The following is a 24899-nucleotide window of genomic DNA, read 5'->3' as shown; positions in this document are numbered from 1 at the left end:
TAGGTGGATAACGCACTCTCCCTTGTTCGTCTGGGAATAGAAAGGAATATCCCCGGCCTACAGATCCTGTCTGATGACCTGGTAACGCTGGAGACTCTTGTCTATGAGGCTGGCTGTGAACCATCCTTGACTCTGAAGGAACTACAACAGATTAAAGACATTGACAAACTGAAGTTGTTGATGGCAAATGTAGGTCAAAATTATGGATTTCTTATATTTGATGCTTTTACAGATAAAGGGGAAGTAAACTTTCAGAATAACTCTTATTATGTCAGTGATATAAACTAAAGAACTGGGGGGGTCAAAGGAATAAGTAATCCGAGGGCTTGTTTTGGCTGTTTTGTGGACTTTTAATACCGTGACTTAAGAACTCAGGAATGTCTTAAAGAGTTCTGGGTTTTTTTTTGATCGTGCTGAATACAGTATTGTCATAGTCTTTCTCTTTCTATTCATTTGCACGGTACAGCAATGTTTATAACACATTTGTTAACTCATAGAAGCCAATTAGATGCCATCTGAGGCAAATCTAAGACTGGTTTAGATGGGTTTTTCGCCTTTTGAATCCTATTAGAAGGTCTGCAGGAATCACCCGGACAAAAGCATGCTGGATATTTTAGGGTCAGCCAAATTCAGACTTGTTCTTGTTAGTAATAGTAAAAGTGGATGTACTGCCTCTTTGTTCTCCAGGCTTCTGAGGAACACTATGTGAAGAATGCCTACCAGTGGATGGTACCACTTCTTCATCGATGTGAGGCCCAGAAACCAGGCCTGGCCAATGAACTTTTACGAGAATACCTTGTGACTTTGGCAAAGGATGATCTAAAACTCCCGCTGAAGGTTTTTCAACACTCCAAGCCTGATGTAAGTTATTACACATTACCTTTTCTGCTCTCTATCACTAATTTGTCGTCTAGCCAAGTTATGAAGTGCACTAGTTGGTTCTTAGACAATTTATCTACAGTCTGGGCTTCTGTAAAGAATATCGGCAGTCTATTGACTTTTTAATGACCATGTCAATGAACGTAAATTGCCCCTTTTATGGTTATTGTATTGACTGAGCTTTTAATTGCACCTTGTCATTATTTTTCTGCTTTGTCATGGAAGTGAGACTTGACTTAGGCCTTATCTATGTGCAGTGTCAATGCTGAATAAAAGCCTCCCCTAGTTTTGTGTTTATAGTAACTTAAGAAAGAAATGACTTTATAATGATCTATCGAGTGCTGATTCACTACTTTGGAGCAATTGCTAGGCTCACCTTCAGGCTTGGAGATGGGCATGACAAGCTCCTCATTCTTCTCATATTTATTCATGATTTTTGCAGATACTTTGTTCCTTTATCATTGTCTGAGCTGTTGAAATAACGTACTGTTTTTAGTCTGTCAGGATTCCAGAAACATTGGAAGGAGAATGAGATTTCTGCAGGGCTAGCAAGAGAGCAAAGTGTTGGTGTATAGGGCTTTATTGCTGTTGCGAGGCATTGCTGGCTTTCCTGCTACCTAACAGAATATATGGACATCATAGAACGGGTCGCTGGAGTGTGAATGTCTGACTTAATAGCTTCTTGAATATTTTATATTCTTAGAGAAGTGTGTGTTATTGCTATCACTGCTCTCCACTCTCAAATCAGCGCAAATAATCTTCGTGACCTGCTTGAGTCGCTCTCTGTTTTCCATTATGTCTCCACTACTCGGCATCATTTGAATAATTTTATATCAGATACAGACAATATCTTTTGTTCTGTTGGATGCGTAGGAAGATTAGCTTAATGAAGCCGTAGGAAGAGAGGCTGGCGAGTAGATCATGAGGCAGGGACACTGTATTTACCTGGTGCAAACAAGTCTCTGTCTGTATTATTCAGGATATAGAACATGTTCTGGTCTATTGCACATCTTCCATCCAAATGCAATGGAATGGAGCACGAGATAAAAGAGAACATAACTTGCTGCTCGTTGGAGCACTACCTAATACACTTCCCTCCCTGTAAAAGGCTCCTCCTAAAGGAACCAGAAGCACATCCAGAGAATACAGACTTTTGTCTCAGTACCCACCAGTAATTGTAATTATTATTAACTTTTATTTATGAAGTTCTGACATATTCTGCAGCACAATACATTAAACATACAGATTATGTACAACAATACAACTGACAACTGATAATAGAGTTAAGAAGAGCTTACAGTTTAAAAGCATGAGTGAAAGATACATGGCAGTCATATATCAAAACTGGGCAAATTTGCCCATGGACTGTATTCCATGGCAACCAATCAAATTGTTGCTGCTACCTGCAGCTGGCTGAAAAAGCCAATCACTGATTGGTTGCTATGGGATGCTGCCCACAGGCAAATTTTCCCAGTGTTGCTTAATGAGCGTCCTTGAGTTCCGCAGAGCCCCTGCTGTCCCCTCAGCAGAGGTGAAATCTGATGAAAACTTCCCAAACCCCTATTTTTGAGAAGCATTTTGCAGCCATCTGTTCCTCAGGACTACCAACTCCAGAATTTTGGATTTTTCTTTATTTTTTGGTATTACTGGCCCTTATGCATAGAGGGCTATGTAGTTACAGGATTACAAGGTTTGCACTGGGTCAGTAACCCATAGCTGCCAACCAAATCTTGAGGTCATTATTTTGACTATACTAGACCTGGAAATAAGTGCCTGCTGATTGGAGGCCAAGGGGAAGTTCAGCCCATGTTACTATACAACAGCCATTTTTAAAGCATAGTCACGGGTTACCGGGCAAGTGGAGATTTCAAGATCGTCTTCCATACTAGTTTAAGACAGCAAGCTTTAATAACTACTCATTCATTGGATTGCTGCTCTGCTCTGCCAGGTATTTTCTCATACTTTAGTCTCCTGGGGCTGTGGAACTGATGTTGCCATCCATACCTATGATAATCCAGAGATTTAAGCATTAAAAGTAAAATACCTGGTCTCCCTTGGCATTGCCCCCCCCCCCCCATCTCAGCTGAGGCGCAGCTGTGAATAATTAAACAGTGACAGCGGGTTGGAGTTATAAATTAGGATGTTCTACAGACGTGGAACCAATAAATCATATTTCACATGAATTATTATAGTTCCAGAGATTAAAATATTTTATGAATTGTTTTAACCCTCGTTGGGATATTTGTGCCAGGGCAGTGTTTGAGAATCTGCCATGTTGTATTCTCCCTGTTTTAGTGCCAGCAGAAGCTAATTCATGACCAGGACCAGCTGATGATCATAGCCTTGGAGTCAATCTATGTATGTGAGAGAGATGACCAGCTCGCCTTCTGTTACGACATTCTGGAGTGTCTTCCTCAGAGGGGATATGGGTACGTCAATCATCAATCTTTTGTAATGGTAGGGTACTTTCACACAGAGCATAAGTATAATGGTTCCTGGTATAAAAGTAAAGCAAACATGTGTCTCAAGGAAAAGGCTTAAGTTGGCCAATCATGCACAGTAGCCTACTGTAGCCTGTGGCCTATAAGGATACCAAATAAGACAGTGATCCCAAACCAGTTCCTCACCAACCCCCTTGGTAGTTATGTTTGAATTCCTGACTTGGGGGCAAGTTTTGGTTGAATAAAAACAAGATTTCCTACCAAATAAAGCCCCCTGTAAGCTGATAGTGTGCATAGAGGCTGCCTAATAGCCAATCACAGCCCTTATTTGGCTCCTCCATGAACTTTTATGATGCTTGTGTTGCTCTCCAAATCTATTTACATTTGACTATTGATCAAGAGTAAGAAAGATTGGGGACCCCTGAAATAAGGGAACAGAGGGTTCTCTGAGTACTACACGATGAGCAGGGGTGAAGGTTGGGGAGTAGAGGTGATGAGGTGGCGAGGAGTTGCAGAAGGGCCCAAACTCGCAGTAGGCATCCAGAAGAGTTAAGGTGGCCATACAAGGGCCAATAAAAGGTAGCGACAGATGGGCCTACCCAATACCAGAAGTCCATCGGGCAGGTTTAAAAATCCCATAAGGTCAAAGAGCAATTCAGCTCACTGATGCTGTCCTCGCCTTGATGGCCTATGTCCCATCAAAAAAGGTAGGCATATTGGGGAAAGATGCGTTCATTTGGCAATGTCACCGGCTTTTTCAGGGTATGGCCACTTTTACTTTCCTAGTGTCCCACTATTGTTACACCCTAGGCACATATGTCTTTTGCCTACCCTTTTTTGGAATGGCTACCTTTCAATTGGCAGGAAGTGAAGAGGAACTTCAGCACCTCTTCACCTCTTGGTTCCTCATCTTCTGATGCACCATTCACTAGCCAACATGGTTCTATGGCAAGGAATAATTTCCAGACCTATGCCCTACTGATGAACTGGTATCCATAATACTTAGATATAGATATATATATATCAGAATTTGTAGGCTCTATTTTTCAGAGGGACATATTTTTTTAAGGTAGCCATGAAAGAGACACCTCTTTAACCACTTTTGTTGTCTCCTTAAACCTGTTTATATTGACTGGCATAGTGCCAGTGTTTGTAGTCCAATAAGTAGTAATATTAAGTAATATATTATATTAGTAATATTAATGCTATTTCATCCTATCGATTTGCATAACCCATGTGAGAGAATACGTTGCCAACAGATTAGGCAAGTGTAGTGATGCCTTTAGATACCTTAGATTGTGATGCCACAAGGATTCTTCAGATTGAGCCCCCCAGCAATTAATTACAGGAGAAGCCGTTTCCCATCTGATTGGCACTGCTGCTATCTCTTCTTTATCCCCAGCTGCGAGAGCGCCGTGACTAAATCTCTGCACGACAAGGTGGATCAGTTGGAACAAATCCTCAGGTAAAGTATATCCCTTCAATCATCGGTATTATGGAGGCCGCCGCTATGTCACGCAGAGGTAATTAGCCGCACAGCCGTAACACTTCATCCCAGAAAGATAAGGCGGCTGCCAATAAGCACATCTGTTGTCAAATCACTTCTTTTCTTTCTCTGTCTGGTTTATTCCTTGTCAGAATTTTAAAATTTGTATTTTGCACGTCCTCCCCCCCCAAATTAATTTTATTCATGCACTAATATGGATGCAACTTAGCATTAGTTCTGGTAAATTGCACACAAGTTAGGGTACATGTTTTGCCCCCTGTCTTTGTGTTTTTTTAATCAGACAGTGTTAGAGAAGAAGGAAAGGTAAAAACTAAGTAAGCTTTATCAGAAAAGTCTATGTAAATACAGCCATAAGCACTCACAGAAACGCTGCACTGAGTCCTCTATCAAAAGAAACAGGATTTCTTGTCTCCTTCCTTGTCTCTGTAATTCCTGTGCCAGAGTCTGAGCAGCTCTCTGCTCTCTCCCCTCTCCTGCTCCCCCCTTTCTCAAGAAGTACTCCCCCCCCTTAGGAATGTGGATCTGAGCCAATCAGCAGGAAGCTAACTCATAGTCTTACAAACTTGGCATGTACAGCAGTCTTGGTCTTGGTGCAGGAGTGAGGCATTATGGGAACTTTCTTTACCAAGCTCAGCGATTCTTTTTCCTATGAGGCTTTTGATCATCTGGCACAGTTTCTGGTTCCCATAATGCTTTGCATGTTTCCTCAGAGGTATTTTAAAGGGGTGGTTCACCCCTGACGCTTTTAAATTGGTCAGAATTTTTTTTATTGGTTTTGAATTATTTGCTCTCCTCTTCTTTCTGTTCAGACCTGCTCCTATTCAAACCACTGCCTGTTGCTAGGATTGTTTGGACCCTAGCAACCAGATACCTGCTAAAGTTCTAAACTGTAGAGTTGCTCAATAAAAATCTTAATTCAAAAACCACAAATAATAAAAAAAAAGAAGACCAGTTGCAAATTGTTCCAGAATAGCACTCTACAACATACTAGAAATTACGAAGACCTAATTCTAGTTGCAAATTGTTCCAGAATAGCACTCTACAGCATACTAGAAAGTACTTCAAAGGTGAACAACCCCTTTAATCAGTTCTGCTGCATTTTTTCAAAGGTCAGAACTGGCAGTGCAGTGAACAGCAGAAGACAAAGAGAAACTGCAATGACATTTGCAAATGTTAATTTTCCAACAAATAGGCACAAATTTGTAGTTAACTTATACTGGAAAGTTCTTTAGGATCGCATTTTATTTCAATATGGATTAAATGGGGTGGAGTACATTATAAGCACGGGTGTTAATAGCCGTAAGAATAAACATTAATGTATCACTGCTTATCCGGCCCACCTTAGTGGTATATGTAATCTTGCTATTGCCTTAAGACCCATAGCCACAAATTAGAAAGGAGTGAGCGTTATTATGGTTGATGCCGCGGGAAATAAATATTTCAGCATTTCGGCTTTTCATACAGTGATAAACTCTGCCAGGCGGAGTTGTATTAAAGCGTAAGTATGCCGGTTTTATAAAGTCAGTGGCACGGCCCAAGGAGCACTTTACCTGATGCAAATAGATGTACGATAGGAGCAAACAGCAGGGCCTGAGACGGCACATTTTTCATGTTTGATATGATATTAAAAGATAGTGGTACAGCAGTGTATTAAAATTTAGCTAGGGGTGTATTGGTAGTGGCTTGGCAGATAAGAGCACAGAGGCGTGCAAGTCTCTCTCTCTGCATATTAAATTGGGAAAGGGACGCAGACTGCACAGAATTTTCTTGTGACTGTGCCAGATCCACTCTGGGTATTTTATAATGGAGAATGCATAGTGAATAGGTCAGAGGTGCCAGATAAACTCTGTACCTTATGGTTCTGGGGCTACGTGCACCTTTATCATGTGCTTAGCATTTGTTTGCATTGGTTAACTGTTATTTAGATAATCCATTTGTTCAGCTACACTACATCCTGACCCCATTTGTTCAGCTGCACTACATCCTGGAGCAGAGCTCACAGTACCATGGGACAGTTTGGACCCTTTGGCTAATGCCTCACGGGGCTAATTCTCTGTCCGCTGTTAAATGCAGAGCCCCTACACTGGAATCTGCCTTTCCCTCTGCCTGTACCCGGAGCCAGTGCATCAGCCTGGGTGCCTCCTCCATGTTCCTGCGCCTGGACTGAAGCAATGGGTCTGGGTGTAGGCGCAGGAAAAGGCTGATGGCAGTATAGGGGCCGATCAACTGCGTGTGGCAATTAGCCTTTATTTATGGAAAACTGATCCCTTTTACTAAATGTATAGACCAGGGGCTTGCTGTTCCTGAAGCATTCAGCGTATGGCATGCAGATTTATTTTGTTTCTCTATTACAAGCAGCTGAACTGCAGCTCTTTTAGCGACATCCTTGTCTACTGTGAATCCCGGCCCCCAACCAGGCCTGCGCAGTAGACACCTCTTTGAGGTTATCATAGCCGAAGAGAGAAAGAGTGCTCAGAAAGCAAAAGGGGCCGGGCTTTACGAGGAAGACAAGTCGGTAAGAGGAGCTGTAGTTTAACTGGCTATAATAGAGAAACAAAATAAATCTGGATACAGGAAGACATGTATTTTATTCTGGGGGCTTTACAGAGTAATTAAAAAAAATGGTTTTTAAGGAATAATCACAGATTAGAATAGAACAGTATATTATATGAATTGTCATGTTGCAATATTGTCAGAAGTGTAAATGGAAGCTTCCCTAACCAAATAGAACAGAAAATATCTAAAATTGCCCGTGCTGACAGTGATTGGCACTTTGGTAGAATACACGGCTTCAACTTGACATTAATTGTAATGCAATTATTTCATCTGACATGGATTCATTAACGATGACATGTATCTATTCTTGCTAGCTAACTGCAGATAAAGAAACCCTGGCCCCCATCTTTCCTATTCCTATTCCGTTTCATTGGGTTCTCAGTTTAAGGATAATGTATCTTTCCCCAAGCATTATCATTGCTTCTCCCACATCTATGAGAAGTGTTATTAAATATCTACTGCTCTTTATGATATTCTGCTCTTAAGGTGCTCATACCCTGGCCATTCCAATACTAGGGGCCACACACGGTATGGCCACTGCCCTTTTGCAGACAGCCTGAGCAACTGGAACAGCAGAAATTGAAGAGGAGCTAGGGTTGCTATCCCTCTAGTTTTGGCCCACACAGTCCTGGTCAAACTGCTTGCCTGGTTTTCCTGGACAGGACTTTACTAGATTGATACCACAATTGGCATCCCACATCATAGCCCTGTGATGTCACAGCTCTGGCCCTGTGATCTCACTGTCCCACCCCATGACATCATTGACCCCCCCCCCCCCCCCCCCCGTCCAGCTATCACAGGAGCTGTGGCTTTTCTTTACTCCTTTATTATACACTGGCTGGCATGGTGCACTGGGAAAAATTGTAGGACTTCCCAAGAAATTAACCAATCAGTATCCATGGTACACAAATATCAGACAGGATCTTCAGACCAGCATACAATTACCGAATTCTGTTGGTATGCGTTTGACCAGCTTTAGAGTTTTAGGCCTGCTTACCTTGTGAAATATTCTATTGGGGTACATAAGCCCTCTCTGCAACCTTGTCGATGCCCTTATTAAAGGAGAAGAAGTAATATTGGCATTTTACTGCCAATAGATTTGCCACATTAGTGCCACCTAGAACAATATATTTATTCTGCAGAAACCATAAACATACCCGAGTAAACGGCTTTAGAAGCTTTCTCCCTTTGCCTAAGATGCAGCTGCCATTTTAAGAAGCTTCCTTCCTGCAGCTCTAGCCGAGGGGAGGGAGTTCTTAGCATTCTGGTGGGATGGGGAGCAGGAGAGAACTGCTCAGACTCTGGCCTCGGGAATTAAGGATATTTGTGAGAGAGGAAGTCAGACACTGGAACATCATGTTTACAAAAAAAGAGACAAGAAATCCTGTGTTTCTTTTGATAGAGGGCTCAGTGCAGCATTACTGTAAGTGCTTATGGCTGTATTTACATAGACCTTTCTTATAAAGCTTACTTAGTTTTTACCTTTCCTTCTTCTTTAAGATAATGATTAGCAAACTATTACATAATGCTGTCCAACTTATAACATGCGGTGGTTAGACGATTTCTCATAAAACATGGTCGAGGGCCGGATTAAAATAAAATAATGATGACTATGAAGTCTATGGAGCATCTGAGCAGGCTGGGGGGCATCAAAATCCTTTGGAGGGCCACATCTGGCCTCAGCCAATTGGACAGCCCTGGCCTAGCTTTAGGGTTGAACAGCATAAAGGATTTAGGATTTGGCCCAACATTTTTTAAAGAATTTCAGTGTTCGGTCAAATCCAAATCCTTGGGGCAGATGGATTAACATTCATATTTCTTTTCTCTTCATTTCTTTTCCCTGAATAAAACTTTTTAGGGCAAAAAAAAAGTGTATTTAATTATTTTAAAACCGCAAATTTTCAGAATTTATTAAGTGTAAAAACGACAACAAACTCTAATACAAAACTGCACCATGTTAAAGCTGGTGGCCTCATGTAGTAGGCTATGGGAGACATTTATCCACAAAAATGATACACATACAAAGTTTAATCAATATGCCCTTTAATGTCATGTGACTGTATAACTTAAGTCTGCAATTTTTTTGTTTACAGAATATGCATTTCCCCTAAATAAAAAGATGCAAATTAGAGATCAGATTCAGATTGGTTTGCAGAAGATTTAGTATTAGGCCTTCTCTTAGTTCTCTGGTGGTTCTCCATTGTATCACCTCTGGGAAGGGGTCTTACCTGTTGGCAGATCAGGGAGAATTAGTGAAGCTCTACCCCAACACTCTGGAGAGCACAGAGAAGGCTGGTTGTATAGCACTGGGAGTATTTTGTTTAAGCTTTCGCTGGTATCACACATGTTTAACCTTCAGTATCCATTCTTTGTACTTAATGAGATTCTGTCATTATTTTTATGGTGTATTTTATTTCTATTTTACACTGTTTACATAGCAAATAATTCACTCTGCCATTTAAAATTGCATTCTTCAACCAACAAATGTATTTTTAGTTGTAATATTGGTGTGTAGGCGCCATCTCAGTGCCTTGTGCCTGAGTCTGAGCTTTCAGCCAGCGCTACACATTAGAACTGCTTTCAGCTAACCTATTGTTTCTCCTACTCCCATGTAACTGGAGGAGTCCCAAGCCGGACTTGGATTTCTTACTATTGAGTGCTATTCTGATACCTACTGGGAGCTGCTATCTTGCTCCCTTCCCATTGTTCTGCTGATCGGCTGCCGGGGGGGGATATCACTCCAACTTGCAGCGCAGCAGTAAAGTGTGACTGAAGTTTATCAGAGCCCAAGTCACATGGCTGTGGCACCCTGAGAAATGAAGAATATGGCTAGTCCCATGTGACATTTCAAAATTATATATAGAAAATATTTTGAAAAACAGATTACAATGCAAAATTCTGCTGGAGAAGCTCTATTAACTGATGTTTTGCAGTGACAGTATATCATTAAACCTCCATGTCTTATCACTTTATTCATTCTGTCCCCAGTGTGTCAGAGATACTGGAGAAGCATGGCCTGCAGAAGCCCATATCATTTGTGAAAGAAACCCAGACAAGTGCTGAGGAAGCCCGGAAGCTGATCGTCCGACTGACGAGGCACACAGGACGCAAGTAAGATAGCGGCGGTATTGATGCCATCTTGAGCAGCCCTTGTATCGTTTCACTAAAGAAACTTTTTCTTTCAGCTTTGTCTTCTATGGGGAAAGTGACACTTACAATTAAGAGCGATGCTTAGTTTTTGAAGGGAAAAGCAATCTAATTTACTTTGTTTGTTCTGCTGAAGTAGCATTTCAAGCATGTTGAATGAAAATGATTGGAATGCAGTTTACTATTGTAATGAGCGGCTCAGAGCTCTCGAGGCTCTCCTGCTCGCCAAAGTCTAATTAAAGCGCGGAACATTGGAAAATAATGATTAGGGCCTTCAACGGTACCTTTTATGTGCGTCTCCTATGGCCCTTAATCAAGCTTGTATTGGATGGCTGAATAACCTAAATAATTGTAACAGTTCAGAACACATTCAAGGAATATCAAAATTAAATGCATGAAAATACTGTATGTATATATATATATATATCAAGAGGAGGAGAAGCAGGCACTCACGTCACAATAGGGTCACAGGTGCCTGGGTGCAGTATACAAAATCGTATAGTACAGAAGAAAAGTAGATGCCGCACTCACAGGTCTTAGTGAAAAATAAAGAAAATTTATTGTGTCCACACTTCTCAAAGTGAACAAACACTACAGCAAACCTACCCATAAACCCAAACTGGCGCCAAATTTCTGCTCATGACGTCATGTGCTGTGCAAATAGTGATTCCCCACCCCCTAAGTGCAAGATCAAACATAGAAGCTTCAAAGAAATATATTTTACAAATTTTTACACATATTTACAACAGAGAAATGATGCAGGAATGAACATGTGCAAAGCAAAAGATATATATATATATATATATATATATAACTGTAATATGTATCATTTGTGTTTAACTGTCAGGTGGCTATTCAGTGTTCGTGTCTATTGCCCAGTGGGGGTCTTTTATCAGCACTGGGCAAATTTGCCTATGGGAAGTAACCTACAGAATAACAACCAATCAAATTGTTGCATTCATTGTTCTACCTGCAGCTGGCTGAAAAAAAGCCAACCACTGATTGTTTGCTATGGTTTACTGCAAATTTGCCCAGTGATAGGAGTAGTTCATATTTAGGTCAACTTTCAGTATATAATAGAATTACCAGGTCTTTGCAACTTTTCAATTGGTCTTCATTTTTTGTGTTTTGTAGATTTTAAGTTATTCACTTGCCCCTTCCCAGCTTTTAATTAGGTGTCACTGACAATCATTGAAAAGCCACAAATAATAAAAAAAAGTATTTTCTAAGAATATCACTCTCTGCAACATACAAAAATTTCATTCGAAGATGAACACTCCCTTTCCAATGACCTCGGCTGCACTATACGCCCAACAGTATGCACACACCTGCCTTAACAACATCTGTTTTCCAATCCAAGGTTAGTATGAAGTTTGTGCTCAGTCTTCAGTTTTTTACACAAAGAGCAACATGTGTTATTGTTCTCGCTAGTCTTTCTTGGGACACAACAAAATAGGTCTTGATCTGTACAAGAAAGTATAAGATTCATTTTTGCCATGTAGTGGGCCACATTGGGCTGCACCATTCATTAACCCCAGTAACAGCAGTGTTTCAGAGCCTTCCCTGACCCTGCAATGTCCCCAGGCCTCAGTCTGTCCCCAGACTAAGGGCTTAAAAGGGAACTCCGGCTTCCAAACCAAAATTTGCTAAAAAGCCCCACACAATACAGAAACCCTTAATATACTCATCACTGTAATCTGTTTCTTCAAAAAGTATGAATAAATACCATTTTTTTAAAAAATTAAGCTGCAAAACAGTTCCTCTCTTTCTGCTGCATTTGAAATCCTAGCAGGGGAGGAGGGACTAAAATATTGAGGTTACAAATTACAACTTCTCCACAGCTTACAGACAGCATGAAGGAAATACATGACCTACAATGCATTTCACTGTCATGTTCCTTTCCTTAGTGACATCACATGTGCAGCAGGGAATTGTGGGATTGGGAGGATGCAGGCTGAGGACAGGCAACTACTGTTACATTATTTGAGTCACAAAGTAGTCAGCCAGATCAGCAGGGGAACAGGGGGCGGGGCTTAGGGAACTGTTCCAAACCATATTATTACAATAAGAATCATGAAAAGGCTGCAGATTTTCCAATCGATGGATATTCAAGCTGCTTGAAATTGTTTACTTTTCAAAAAGTTGTGTTTAGGCTGAGTTCCTAATAAACTCTTTGAATAATGAGCAATAAACGTCATTTTAAAAAGTGTAAAAGTGATCCATATTATATGAATCAGAACAAAGCCGACTGCAGTCTATTCTAACATTTTTCTTTTTTTTTTTTTTGTCTCTGAAGCTTAAGATTATCCAGTTTTCTGTACTTTCTGCTTGAGACGCCCAAATCCAGGCCTTTACACTTCCTCTCCTTGGGATAATATATCACTGTCACCTCTGGTAATAGTGCAAAACCTGAGCTAGCATTAAAGGGAAGATATCCTCATAAATAGAGTGTCTTTTCTTTATAGATTTGAAACTTGTCGGAGAGGAACACGCTAATACGGTACCTGTTACTTAGCTGGCCGCCGCGGGGAGAATCCTTTCCACCCATACCCCTTCCTTTTTATTTTGCTGCGTGCCCTCTGCCAGCCTTGTTTCCCAGGGTAGGAGAGGACAGAATTAACATTATTTTTAATGATGGTTTCCCGCTGTTTGGGGAAAGTTTGCATTCAGGGCACGTGAGCAAACGCCATCTGGCTATACATTATAATGTGTCCAGCGGTCTCGGTGTCAGCGTGGTGTTAACTTGACTTTAATCAAACAAGGATATTGCAAATCCCAGGACAAAAGGCCTATATTTTGTAGTCTTACCCCTCAGCTTCATTATTTATTATCTTGCTTGCACTCTTGCGATTAGAAAAGGATCAGACTGACATTTATTCAACCCCCCCCCCACTCGTTTTCTTTTTTCCCCCTGACCTTGTATTAAAGCAGCTGCTAGATCTGCTGTTCATTTAAGGGATATCATTCCTGCAGATTAGACTATTGATTGCCTGCTGTAATTACTTGTTAGGATCTTTCCATTATTTCATTTGTATCTACAAAAATGTTCTCGGCGTCTCTCCTTTCTTATACATGAGCTGATCTTTGCCCACTGTTGAAAGGATCATTTGCCAAAAAAAAATCACATTGCGATAAGGGAGAAAAATAAAATTGATTGGAGTGAGCATTTCCATATTGACTTTTTAATGTGCGCATTTCATAAAGGCAAAGTTTACCTTTATATCAGTTTTATAATAATCTGCTAATGGAAGGAATTTAAACAGCTGATCTTACGCTAATTTAACAAGGGTTACAGAATAGGATAGTCGAGAAATGCAGAAGGGTTACTTATTCTGTACCATCCACATTGATCATAGTGTGTGATAGGGACCTTAGATTGTAAGCTCCACTGGGGCAGGTACTGATGGGAATGGGATAGGGACCTTAGATTGTAAGCTCACTGGGGCAGGGGCTGATGGGAATGTGATAGGGACCTTAGATTGTAAGCTCACTGGGGCAGGGACTGATGGGAATGTGATAGGGACCTTAGATTGTAAGCTCCACTGGGGCAGGGGCTGATGGGAATGGGATAGGGACCTTAGACTGTAAGCTCCACTGGGGCAGGGACTGATGGGAATGTGATAGGGACCTTAGATTGTAAGCTCCACTGGGGCAGGTACTGATGGGAATGGGATAGGGACCTTAGATTGTAAGCTCCACTGGGGCAGGGACTGATGGGAATGATAATCTCTGTAAAAGCACTATGGAAATGTGTAATAAATAAATAACAGGAAAATAAATATTCAAAGAAACCCCCAATCAGGCAGATAGTCTTTAGTTTCTTTTAACAGCTTTTGGTGGTTTTCTGTGAGTGCCTCCCTTATTTGGATTCCTGTTCATCTCCCCAGTCTGAAGGTCTAGGGCAGTGCTGTCCAACTTCTGTGGTACCGAGGGCCGGAATTTTTCCGGCCTCCGTGGTGGAGGGCCGATAATGGAAGCTAGTTTTGACCACTCCCTTTTTTAAAACCACACCCACTTGAAACCACACCCATGTTATTGCATGACCATAGCCATATTAATGGTGGTAGTACAGCAAAAACCTGCCATACTCTGCCTTCCCTACCCTGCCTGTGTGTGCCATACTCTGCCTTCCCTACCCTGCCTGTGTGTGCCATACTCTGCCTGCCCTATGCTGCCTGTGTGTATGGCACATACAGGCAGCATAGGGCAGGCAGAGTATGGTGCACACAGGCAGCATAAGGCAGGCAGAGTATGGTGCACACAGCCAGAATAGGGCAGGCAGATTATGGCACACACAGGCAGCCTACAGTGACACAATGCTGGCACTGCTCCTACAGTTTGCACAATAACTATATATTAAAAAACTTTTTAATTGCAGTACCACCACAGTATACAGTATGTTCTTTTTATAGTGTGCAGGGTTTATTTTGGGGTTTCTGAGGTGTGAACAGGTGAACAATGGGGGTGATTACAGCCTGAACCTGAGGTGTGAACATTGCAGGGGGAGTATAATGCAGGGATTAAAAGGTGTAAACAACACAGGGGATTACATTTTTAAACAATACAGGGGGTTTACAGCCTGAATCTGAGGTGTTGACCATGCCAGTATTGATACCATTTAAAGCTTACACAAAGGTAAGCCATCAAAGCAGCCAGACAGGTGGGGGGCCACACAGAGGGGGGTAAAATGCTTTCAAAACATCTTTCTTTCTGCAGCATTTAACATTTTGAGGGAGGATGAATATTATAACTGAATATGAACTTTATATAAAATGTCTCCTTTAACCCACATCTGCCCCTTACCCGCAGAATTTTGCCATGGTAGGACCTGTACCCAACCCGTACCCATGTCTTCCCAGTCTGTATGCTACTTCAGTGCTGTCCAACTGGCGGCCCGCGGGCCGCCAGTTGGACAGCACTGGTCTAGGGCATTTGCATCAGGACCTCTCATTTTTACTCAGCAGCAGCAGGGAAAGCCCTCCCTCCTTCTGTGTCTCTCTGCTTGTGCTGCTGGGTGGGGGGGGGGGGTTAAGAGAGGAGCGAGTAGAACAGGAACAGACTGCCTGTGACATCACTAAGCCCCACCCACTCTATGAATATTCACTTCACTTTAAGTAGGTGAGGGTGTCATAGAAGTCTATGAGGGCCAGCGGCTCTGAGGGATAGACACTGAAGAGCCTAAACCGGAAGCTGTGGCATAAGGTCTGGGTAGAGCACAGTTTTCAAGCAGTTATGGACATATTTGAACCCAAAGGTATTAAAATAAAAGCACTTCCTTCTATTTTACGTTATTTGACATGGTTTAGTGCATTGTAAAAATTGATGGTATATATCCCCTTTAAGGCTTTACAGGTTAGGGTTGGGTGCAGGTTAAGGTGTGGGTTGAGTTTTTCACACATTACTATAGGGTTTTGGCTGAAAGTTTTATTCCAGGAAAGTCACTAGCTTATATTGCTTTACAACAATTCATTTCTAGAGGAGGCTTTTAACCTAAAATTAACCAGATCTACTAACTTCCTTTGCTTCCAATCACAAGCAATTGCGGATAAATGGAAATCATAAACTCGAGATAAAACTTTGAATACATCTCCACTTTTATTGGGGATTAGTCTATACTGAGTCTTTTGATTTTTGATTCTGATGGACACATCAAGCTCCTGAAGCATCTTCTGCTGAGTGGGGAAGAACCGGGGTTATGATTACCACTGGGAGTTGCCCTGGATTTTCCGAGTTTATATCCTATGTCAACCAGTGACACATGTCTATGTTGTACGCTCTGGAGCAATACAAAGAGTACACAATGCTGCAAGCCTCTGATGAAGTGCGATGATCCTCAACTCATTGAGGTCAGGTTTAAGAAACACATGGCGGGAAAGTAATTGGGGTCAGCAAATAAACCTCTGGGACTGCCGTCATCTATATAATTGGCTAATCAAGAATATTCTGCTGGTTTGCACTGTGATTCCGTGAGATATCAAAAAGGAACTCATATCACCATATTTGATATAATAGCCATAATAATATTATTTACCCGTCTTACTAGGGTTACGATTCTTTTGAGAAGCAGACAATGAATCCACCAATATAACTCTGAATTAAAGGAAATATATTGAATAATATATAAATAAAGCGACTGTTACAAATTAAATGATTGAACTTAAACAATATTTATGTTACTTACAATTAAGGATCAATGCCTAGTCTACATTATTGTTACCAACAAACACAAAACATGGTGGTCTGGTTCCTTCTCTCCAGCTGGTCCATCATGGCTTCTACCTGCAGGCTCTAGCACATCTACTCTGCAGTCCTCACATGCTGTCTGGTAACAGCCTCTCCCCCCAGCACTATCCAGCCCACATGTATACTCGTTTTAGCAACTGCCCCCACAGCTAATATCCCAACTGATCAGATGGGGTTGCTCATTGTTTAAAGAGTGTTGAGCAAATTACTCACATATAAAGAAATGCGTTTTTATGGCTCCTGTACCAAACATGTATAATCTGATGCTGGCTAAGCCTACATTACCCATAAGACATGGTGGATATAAACCCATAAATACGCACGTTTTTTCCACCGGCTGCAAAAATAATGCCACCCAGGCCAATAAAAATTATACTTGATGCCAATGTTATTAATAGAGAGGAAAGATAAATATATAGGAAGGCCGGTATTCTTTTCCAGAAATGTAGGCTTCCCTAGACCATACACGTGTGTATGTATCTGCACTTGCCCTGTTGTGGTACGGCTACTACCTGCATGTTGCAGGGCTGCATTGATTGCATGGTAGTTAAATTGCTATTAGGTTAGCATTTTCTAAACGTGCCCCTGAATTCTCAAAAAATCTGGTGACTCTACGGTAGAAGCAACAGGTAAATAAAGAGAAACTAATAGAGAAGCAATAATCCCCAGGCCAGTGCTGTCCAACTGGCGAGTCAAAGAAAGCAAATTATTCACAAACTATGAAAAAAAATTAGTGTAGACCAATTGCAAACTTGCTAGGAATAGTACATTTTATAACATACTAAAAGTTATCTTAAAGGTGAACCTTCCCCTTTACATCTATTCATTCCAGACATGAAGTCTCCAGCCTTTTTAAAATTTCACCTTTGATGGTGTTTTCCAGAAAGACAAGTATACTAAGAGGCAACCTCTTGACCAGCTGACATTTACTCTGCATAGTTGCAACTCTGAATACTATATGTATAATACACACTGCCAGGCTTATGGTATTTAATTACCTCAGACTAATGTAGCAAAAACACATAAAAGTAAACAAAATCAGTACTCATTGGGCAGGGTCAGACTGGGGGGTGCAGGGCCCAGCCTGACCCTGTCATTGGGGGATATAATATAGTCAGTACCTGCTATGTAGCCATGCCCTTTATACTACCCAGGTGTTGCACCTTTATGGCCAATCATTCTCAGAATGATTCGCTCTGCAGCAAATTAGAGAGGCTTCAGATGGGGTTTTTGCCTTCCTCTGGATCAACTAGCAGTTAGGCAGGTTATATATAGGCATTATGGTTGAACGTGATGGACGTACGTCTTTTTTCAACCTAACTTACTATGTTACTAATATATTTTTTTTCCCAATAGACAACCTCCGGTTAGCGAGAGCCATTGGAAGGGTCTGCTGCAAGATATCCTAGAAATGCAGCAAAATGTGTATAAGTGTTTGGATGCGGATACTTGCTATGAGGTAAGATTGGCAGAGCCCATTACCATTTTTTGTGGGATATTTACATTATTGCTTATAAGATATGCTTTGTATTTGGGTTCAGTTACCTGCTCTGAGGTGAGAATTGGTACATTCCAGTTTCCTGGCACAAATAATAATAAAAAAGCCAGCTGTACCTATTGGCGGAGCAGTGCTTTATTTGCTATTTTATGTGTACCCTGTGTACAATGAATATCCTGCCTATGACCCTCAGCTTTACCTGTAATGGTTGCTGTCAGATATACCTGTTATATTAGTTTCTAAGGTGACATTTCACATGGTTAGTTTGTGTGCACTGAATCCTATGATCCCAGGGGGCGGCCAGTAATTCTTAAAGGGGACTTTTCACCCAAAGAAATAATTACAAACTGTTTTCTATTGTGTTTGTCAAGCAAAATAAACCTCAATTACACTATATAAATTATTTTAAACTTATTTCCTTCAGCACTGGAATTCACATTTGCAGAAAACAGGCAGGCTCCATTTTGTGGACACTGTTATTAAGGCAAGCTGTGTATCCTGATAAAATCTTGTTTCTGTGCCAGTATGGGGGGATCTGATGCCTATATCCATGCACTGGTTACACAATTACATGGTGAGGAGGGAGGGGGAACTGAGGAGTGCAGTGACATCTAAGAAGTTCTGAATTGAAAGTGAAAGTAACTGTCTGCCCCAACCCTATGCCCCATAAGGCATAGAGGCGGGTCAGGCAATATATGATTGACAGCTGGGACCTTTAAATGCTTATATAATGGGCATAGATGTGTTAATAACAAATGACTTTGGGTTACATGCTTAATTTGAAAAGGGCTTTTATTATACAGCTTTTTATGTCTGGGTGACAGGTCCACTTAAAATTATTATGATTACCCAATAGCACTTATGGCTAAAAAAGTATATTTTTATGAAGATGGTTTATTTGGATGAAGCAGGGTTTTATGTAATATATTTTTATACAGACCTACATTGTTTGGGGGTATAGTTTTCCTTTAACACCTTTTGGTAACAAGCCATACTCTGGAGCTCAGATCACCTTAATTGACTATTTAAATAAGAAATCTCTGCTTAATGGAGCATATCCACATTGGTAAACTATTAATACATGATACTTGTGCATTTCTTCTGCTGGGCTCTCACAACAGTGTGAGTTTTATTGATATTCTTTCCATTTTGCTAGTTAACCATTATTGATTTTCCTGTTACACCTAGCATTATGTCACATATTATAGAATGTATCTAAAGGTTTGTACCAATATTGTGTTGCTCTGTATGGACACACGCTGTGCATGTCACTACATTGCTATCTTATAGCTTATCAGAGATGGTTTATATGGCTGCCTACAGATTAAACCCAAGTACAGGCATTGGACCCCTTATTCGGAAACCTATTATCCAGAAAGTTCAGAATTGCAGAAAGGCCATCTCACATTGACTCCATTTTAATCAAATAATTCAAATTTTTAAAAATGGTTTCCTTTTTCTCTGTAATAATAAAACAGTACCTGTACTTGATCCCAACTAAGTTATAATTACCCCTTATTGGGGGCAGAACAGCCCTATTGGGTTTATTTCATGGTTAAATGATTCCCTTTTCTCTGTAATAATAAAAAAGTACCTGTACTTGATCCCAACTAAGATATAATTACCCCTTATTGGGGGCAGAACAATCCTATTGGGTTTATTTCATGTTTAAATGATTCCCTTTTCTCTGTAATAATAAAACAGTACCTGTACTTGATCCCAACTAAGATATAATTACCCCTTATTGGGGGCAGAACAGCCCTATTGGGTTTATTTAATGGTTAAATGATTCCCTTTTCTCTGTAATAATAAAACAGTACCTGTACTTGATCCCAACTAAGATATAATTACCCCTTATTGGGGGCAGAACAATCCTATTGGGTTTATTTCATGTTTAAATGATTCCCTTTTCTCTGTAATAATAAAACAGTACCTGTACTTGATCCCAACTAAGATATAATTACCCCTTATTGGGGCAGAACAATCCTATTGGGTTTATTTAATGGTTAAATGATTCCTGTTTCTCTGTAATAATAAAACAGTACCTGTTCTTGATCCCAACTAAGATATAATTACCCCTTATTGGGGGCAGAACAGCCCTATTGGGTTTATTTCATGGTTAAATAATTCCCTTTTTTGCTGTAATATTAAAACAGTACCTGTACTTGATCCCAACTAAGATAGAATTAATACTTATTGGAGCCAAAACAATCCTTTTTGGTTTAATTACGGTTTAAATAATTTTTTTAGTAGACTTAAGGTAGGAGATCCAAATTACGGAAATACCCCTTATCCGGAAAACTCCAGTTCCCGAGCATTCTGGATAATGGGTCCCATACCTGTAATATACAGTATTTAGTTAACTGCTTAGTATACTAGTAAACGGATGTCCGGCAGAACATATGTACATGAACTTTTAATCTGTTGCTCAAGTCTAATTCAGACTGATTTGACCCAACTTGAAAAAGAAATGACAACATAATTAGAGAATAATATTCCTGCCAATAGGCTGTATGTGGCAGAAAGGCCATGGAGTGCAATGTTTAAAAACAGTAGGGACATTCATTAGCAGAAATACTGAAAAGGTATAATGATCCTAAATCTTTTAAGAGCTAGGTTCTGTACAGCATGAAACATAGAAGACTGAACAGATGCCATCATTTTTTGTTTTTTACAAGCTCAGTGTGGGGGAGGACTATTTGGAGTCCCTGCTTATTTATGATGGCCAGTTTGGCTCCCCTAGCTAAAGGCTCAACGCAGTGCATCTGGGTCCCCTTAGTACAATGGTGAGTCCATTTACTCCCTCATCTGTAAATCAGTGAGATACATCACATTCACCTACAGATAGATAGATAGATAGATTGATAGATAGATAGATAGATAGATAGAAGCCATCAGGCCTGGACTGGGATTTAAAATAGGCCCTGGCATTTCAAGAACACAGAGCCCCACCAGCCCACTAAATATTGATTATGTCTATGGCATCTTACAGCAACCCCTCTGGCATTTACCATAATCTACAGGTTGCCACAGCTCCATCAATGCCTGTGACAGCAAGTAAAACTGATGCTACATGGGCTGATTAAAGCTGGCTTCTCTAGATTGAGTCGGCATCTTCCACCAGTATCTGCCTGAAAATTGGCAAGAAATGGATTAGGCAGGTTTGAAAATACTATTGGGTGTGAGAACTACTTTGTCACATTGATGCTGTCCTTCTGATTTGGCCCAGCATGCAGGTTGTTGAAATGGGCAGAGACTTGCTTGCTTAGTGAAAGAATTATGTCCTTAATGGTCACCATAAATGATGTGCAAGCTGGGTTTCCTAAAGGAGGTTAAATAGTCATTGTCCCAAACTCTAACTGAAACTGCTCTTCAGATGATCAGAAGCCAAACAGAAAGAAAAAAATGCTGAGCTGTGTAAATAAAGTTCCCATAATGCCTCATTCCTGCACCAAGACCCAGACCGGTGTACATGCTCAGTTTGTAAGACTATGAGGGAGCAGGAGAAGGGAGAGAGGAGAGAGCTGTGTGTCTCTGGCACAAGAAAACAGACACAATAAATCTTTTGACAGAGAACTCAGTGCAGCGTTTCTGTGAGTGCTTATGGTTGCATTTACATAGACCTTTCTGATAAAGCTTACTTAGTTTTTGCCTTTCTTTCTTCTTTAAGATAGCAGCTGCCATTTTAAGTAGCTTCCTGCCTGCAGTCTAACCCTTATAGCTATCACAAATTCCTAAGGGAGGGGGGAAGGAGTTCTTAGCATTCTTAGAGGGGGGAGCAGGAGAAGGGAGAGAGGAGAAAACTGCGCAGACTCTGGTCATGAGAATTAAGGCTGTTTCTGAGAGAGAAGTCAGACACTGGAACATCATGTTTACAAAAATAGAGACAAGAAATCCTGTGTTTCTTTTGATAGAGGACTCAGTGCAGCATTACTGTAAGTGCTTATGGCTGTATTTACATAGACCTTTCTGATAAAGCTTACTTAGTTTTTACCTTTCCTTCTCCTTTAAAAGTTAGGCACCTTAACTTTTTTCCTCCGTGATTTGAAACCCAATGTTTACAATCACAATGAAAAAACACACAGACACACAATATACACAATTTACATTGAGATCCTCTGTGTTTAGTAAGGCCACGTTGATAGGCTGGCTTACATACATCCTCTTGCCGCGGCAGATACATGGCCAATGTGTTTAATGTCATTATGCAAAGCAGATTGCAGATGTCGAAGAAATGAATAACTTTGAGATAATATCCTCAGACAAATGCAGCCTGTGACATATCTAAGCAAAATAGTCAGGCGAAGGAACTGTTAACATAATTGGTGAGCGGTCAACACTAATGAGGTGAATAGCCTGACAAGTTCAGCCTGAAGAATAAAGGCTCTATTTGTCATCCGTGCTGCACACATGCCTGCGGCAGTGAGGGAGATCTCCAGCCTACAGTGCTCTGCGCCGCGCTTTGGGGGCTCTCAGCTATTTCAGGCGAATGTTATTGGTTATTGGAGATGGCTCATGTGTCGGGAAATTTATATCTTCACCATAACACAGTGGATTTTAGGAGCTGTCACCCGAGGCGGTGAGAGAGATTGTCACTTTCAGCAAAAAGACTCAGAATGTACAAACATGGAGGGATCGCCCTCTTTCAGGCAGCTGACTGAACTACTTTACTGGGAAGAGTATTTTAACCAGGCAGCTTCTCAGGCACATAGGGGTTCCTCTTAGACAGTGGCCTTATTCCTCAAAAAATATCCAGTTTCATTAGCTGCTTCATTATTATTGGTACATCTAAATGTAATGCCTGAAAAGCACTCTTAGGGTGAAGACACACTGAGCTACTAGTAGCAGCTACTTTTTCACAGCTACTAAACAACAGAAAATACCCTGACATAGATAATACTGAGAGTTGCCTCTGCTAAAACACACGTGGAGACAATTATCAGTAAATGATCAGCATTGTCTATTTTAGTAGCCATGACAAATAGCTGCTACTAGTAGCTCTGTGTGTCTTCACCCTAAGAGTGTTTTTCAGGCATTAAATAAGATGTACCAATAATAATGAAGCATCTAATGAAACTGGATATTTTTTGAGGAATAAGGCCACTGTCTGCAAGTCTTGTGAATGTGAATACCTGGCATTTATTTATAATGATTGTTATTATGAAGGATATTGTTGTAGGCTTCCAATTCAAAAGGCTTGCACCAGGGAAAGGCAGTTTGTATTGCTCTGGTTGTTGCAGATGTATAGCTCACGGCACCTCCTATCATTATTCATCCTATCATCATTCAGATAGCTAAGAACCTCAGTTGGCTTCTGTAGAGAAAAGCATGTTCGTGGATAACAGTTTTTGTTCCATTTCAGTTCCGAAAGTGATGGTTTGCTCTTCTTCATGCTTGTGGAACTATATTAGGGTAGGAAGACATGAACTGTGGGTGCTTAAAACTTCTTTTAGCTGTTAAAAGGGGGTTTAAGTGGTGTCTACCGAAGCAGGGTAGGGTATAGCTCTTAACTGCACCAGGTCAAAATCAAAATCAAAAAAAGTTCAGCTTGGAACATCAATTTTTATTGTTCTGGTTGTTGCAGATGTACAGTAGTTCACAGCACCCCAGCTAATTTATATCATCGTTCAAATTAGGGATACACCGAATCCAGGATTCGGTTTGGTATTTGGCCAGGATTCAGCCTTTTTCGGCAGGGTTCGGCCGAATCCACGGTCCTGGCCGAACCGAATCCTAATTAACATGTGCTAATTAGAATTTGAAGGGTTAAATGTTGCTGTGTGAATACGGAAGTGGAAACTTTTTCACCACAAATTTAATCCTTCCATATCCTAATTAGCATATGCCAGTTATGATTCGGTTCGGTATTCAGTGGAATCCCTTACAGTGGATTTGGGGTTCGTTCAAACCTGAAAAACTAGGTTCGTTGCAGCCCTAATTCAAATAGGTCTGATGGAGGCATTATGGGTCAAAATCAGTAAAACTTTAAAAAAGTAGAATATAAAAGAAGTTCAGGTTGGAATGTCATGATACAGCCCAAAGTGCAATGAATGAGGAGAGTTTGGAATAGCAACCTTCACAGGGTAAGGGGGTAAAAAGGCAAACTGACTCACCTGTCTGTCCATAGCATACAGCACTTGATTGTCCTTGGTAAGTTTTTGTTGAGCAAACCACCTACCTTTTACCTAAATGTAGCTATAATTCCTTCCAGGAGAATCCCAACTTTAAAATGTTTCTAGCTGCCTGGGTGACAGTAAGAGTGGCTATTATGTTTATAGATTTAGAAGCCTCCTCAGTAGCTCTTCATCTGAGTCTTCTTCATGTGTATTGAACCTAAGCAACTCAGTTTTCATTCTTTTATTCTTTCATACTTTTATCCCCCTGTGTCTGGGTGGGCAATCTGCAACCTCAACATGTTGATTTAGAGTTCTCAGTAGCCCCCCAGCAGTGTTTGGTTGTTAGAGATTCTGGAGGGCTTTATGCTATTGAATAACCCATACAACACTACATTGAGACTAGGACGCCCAAATCCCAGGCAGCTTGGCACGCAGCAATTGGGATAGGAAGAATTTAAGCAGTAGCAGCAGATGTGCCATAATGGAGACAATCAGTTGAATTGTTTCTAACA

The 24899-nt window shown here is 40.8% G+C and overlaps 1 protein-coding gene across 1 annotated transcript in view; it reads left to right on the top strand.

The window, feature by feature from the left end:
• nbas (NBAS subunit of NRZ tethering complex) overlaps positions 1-24899 on the top strand; it is a 425480-nt gene that overhangs the window by 99948 nt on the left and 300633 nt on the right. The window contains exons 24-29 of the mRNA XM_002941372.4: positions 4-189; positions 688-861; positions 3175-3308; positions 4723-4785; positions 10372-10494; positions 18130-18232. Of these exons, the coding sequence (XP_002941418.3) occupies positions 4-189; positions 688-861; positions 3175-3308; positions 4723-4785; positions 10372-10494; positions 18130-18232 (783 nt within the window). The remainder of the gene's footprint in view (positions 1-3; positions 190-687; positions 862-3174; positions 3309-4722; positions 4786-10371; positions 10495-18129; positions 18233-24899) is intronic.

The sequence above is a fragment of the Xenopus tropicalis genome, chromosome 5 (genome assembly GCF_000004195.4).
Source record: "Xenopus tropicalis strain Nigerian chromosome 5, UCB_Xtro_10.0, whole genome shotgun sequence".
Taxonomy (NCBI): domain Eukaryota; kingdom Metazoa; phylum Chordata; class Amphibia; order Anura; family Pipidae; genus Xenopus; species Xenopus tropicalis.
The sequence above is the reverse complement of the archived record's forward strand: the minus strand, read 5'-3'. Positions and strand labels throughout refer to the sequence as shown.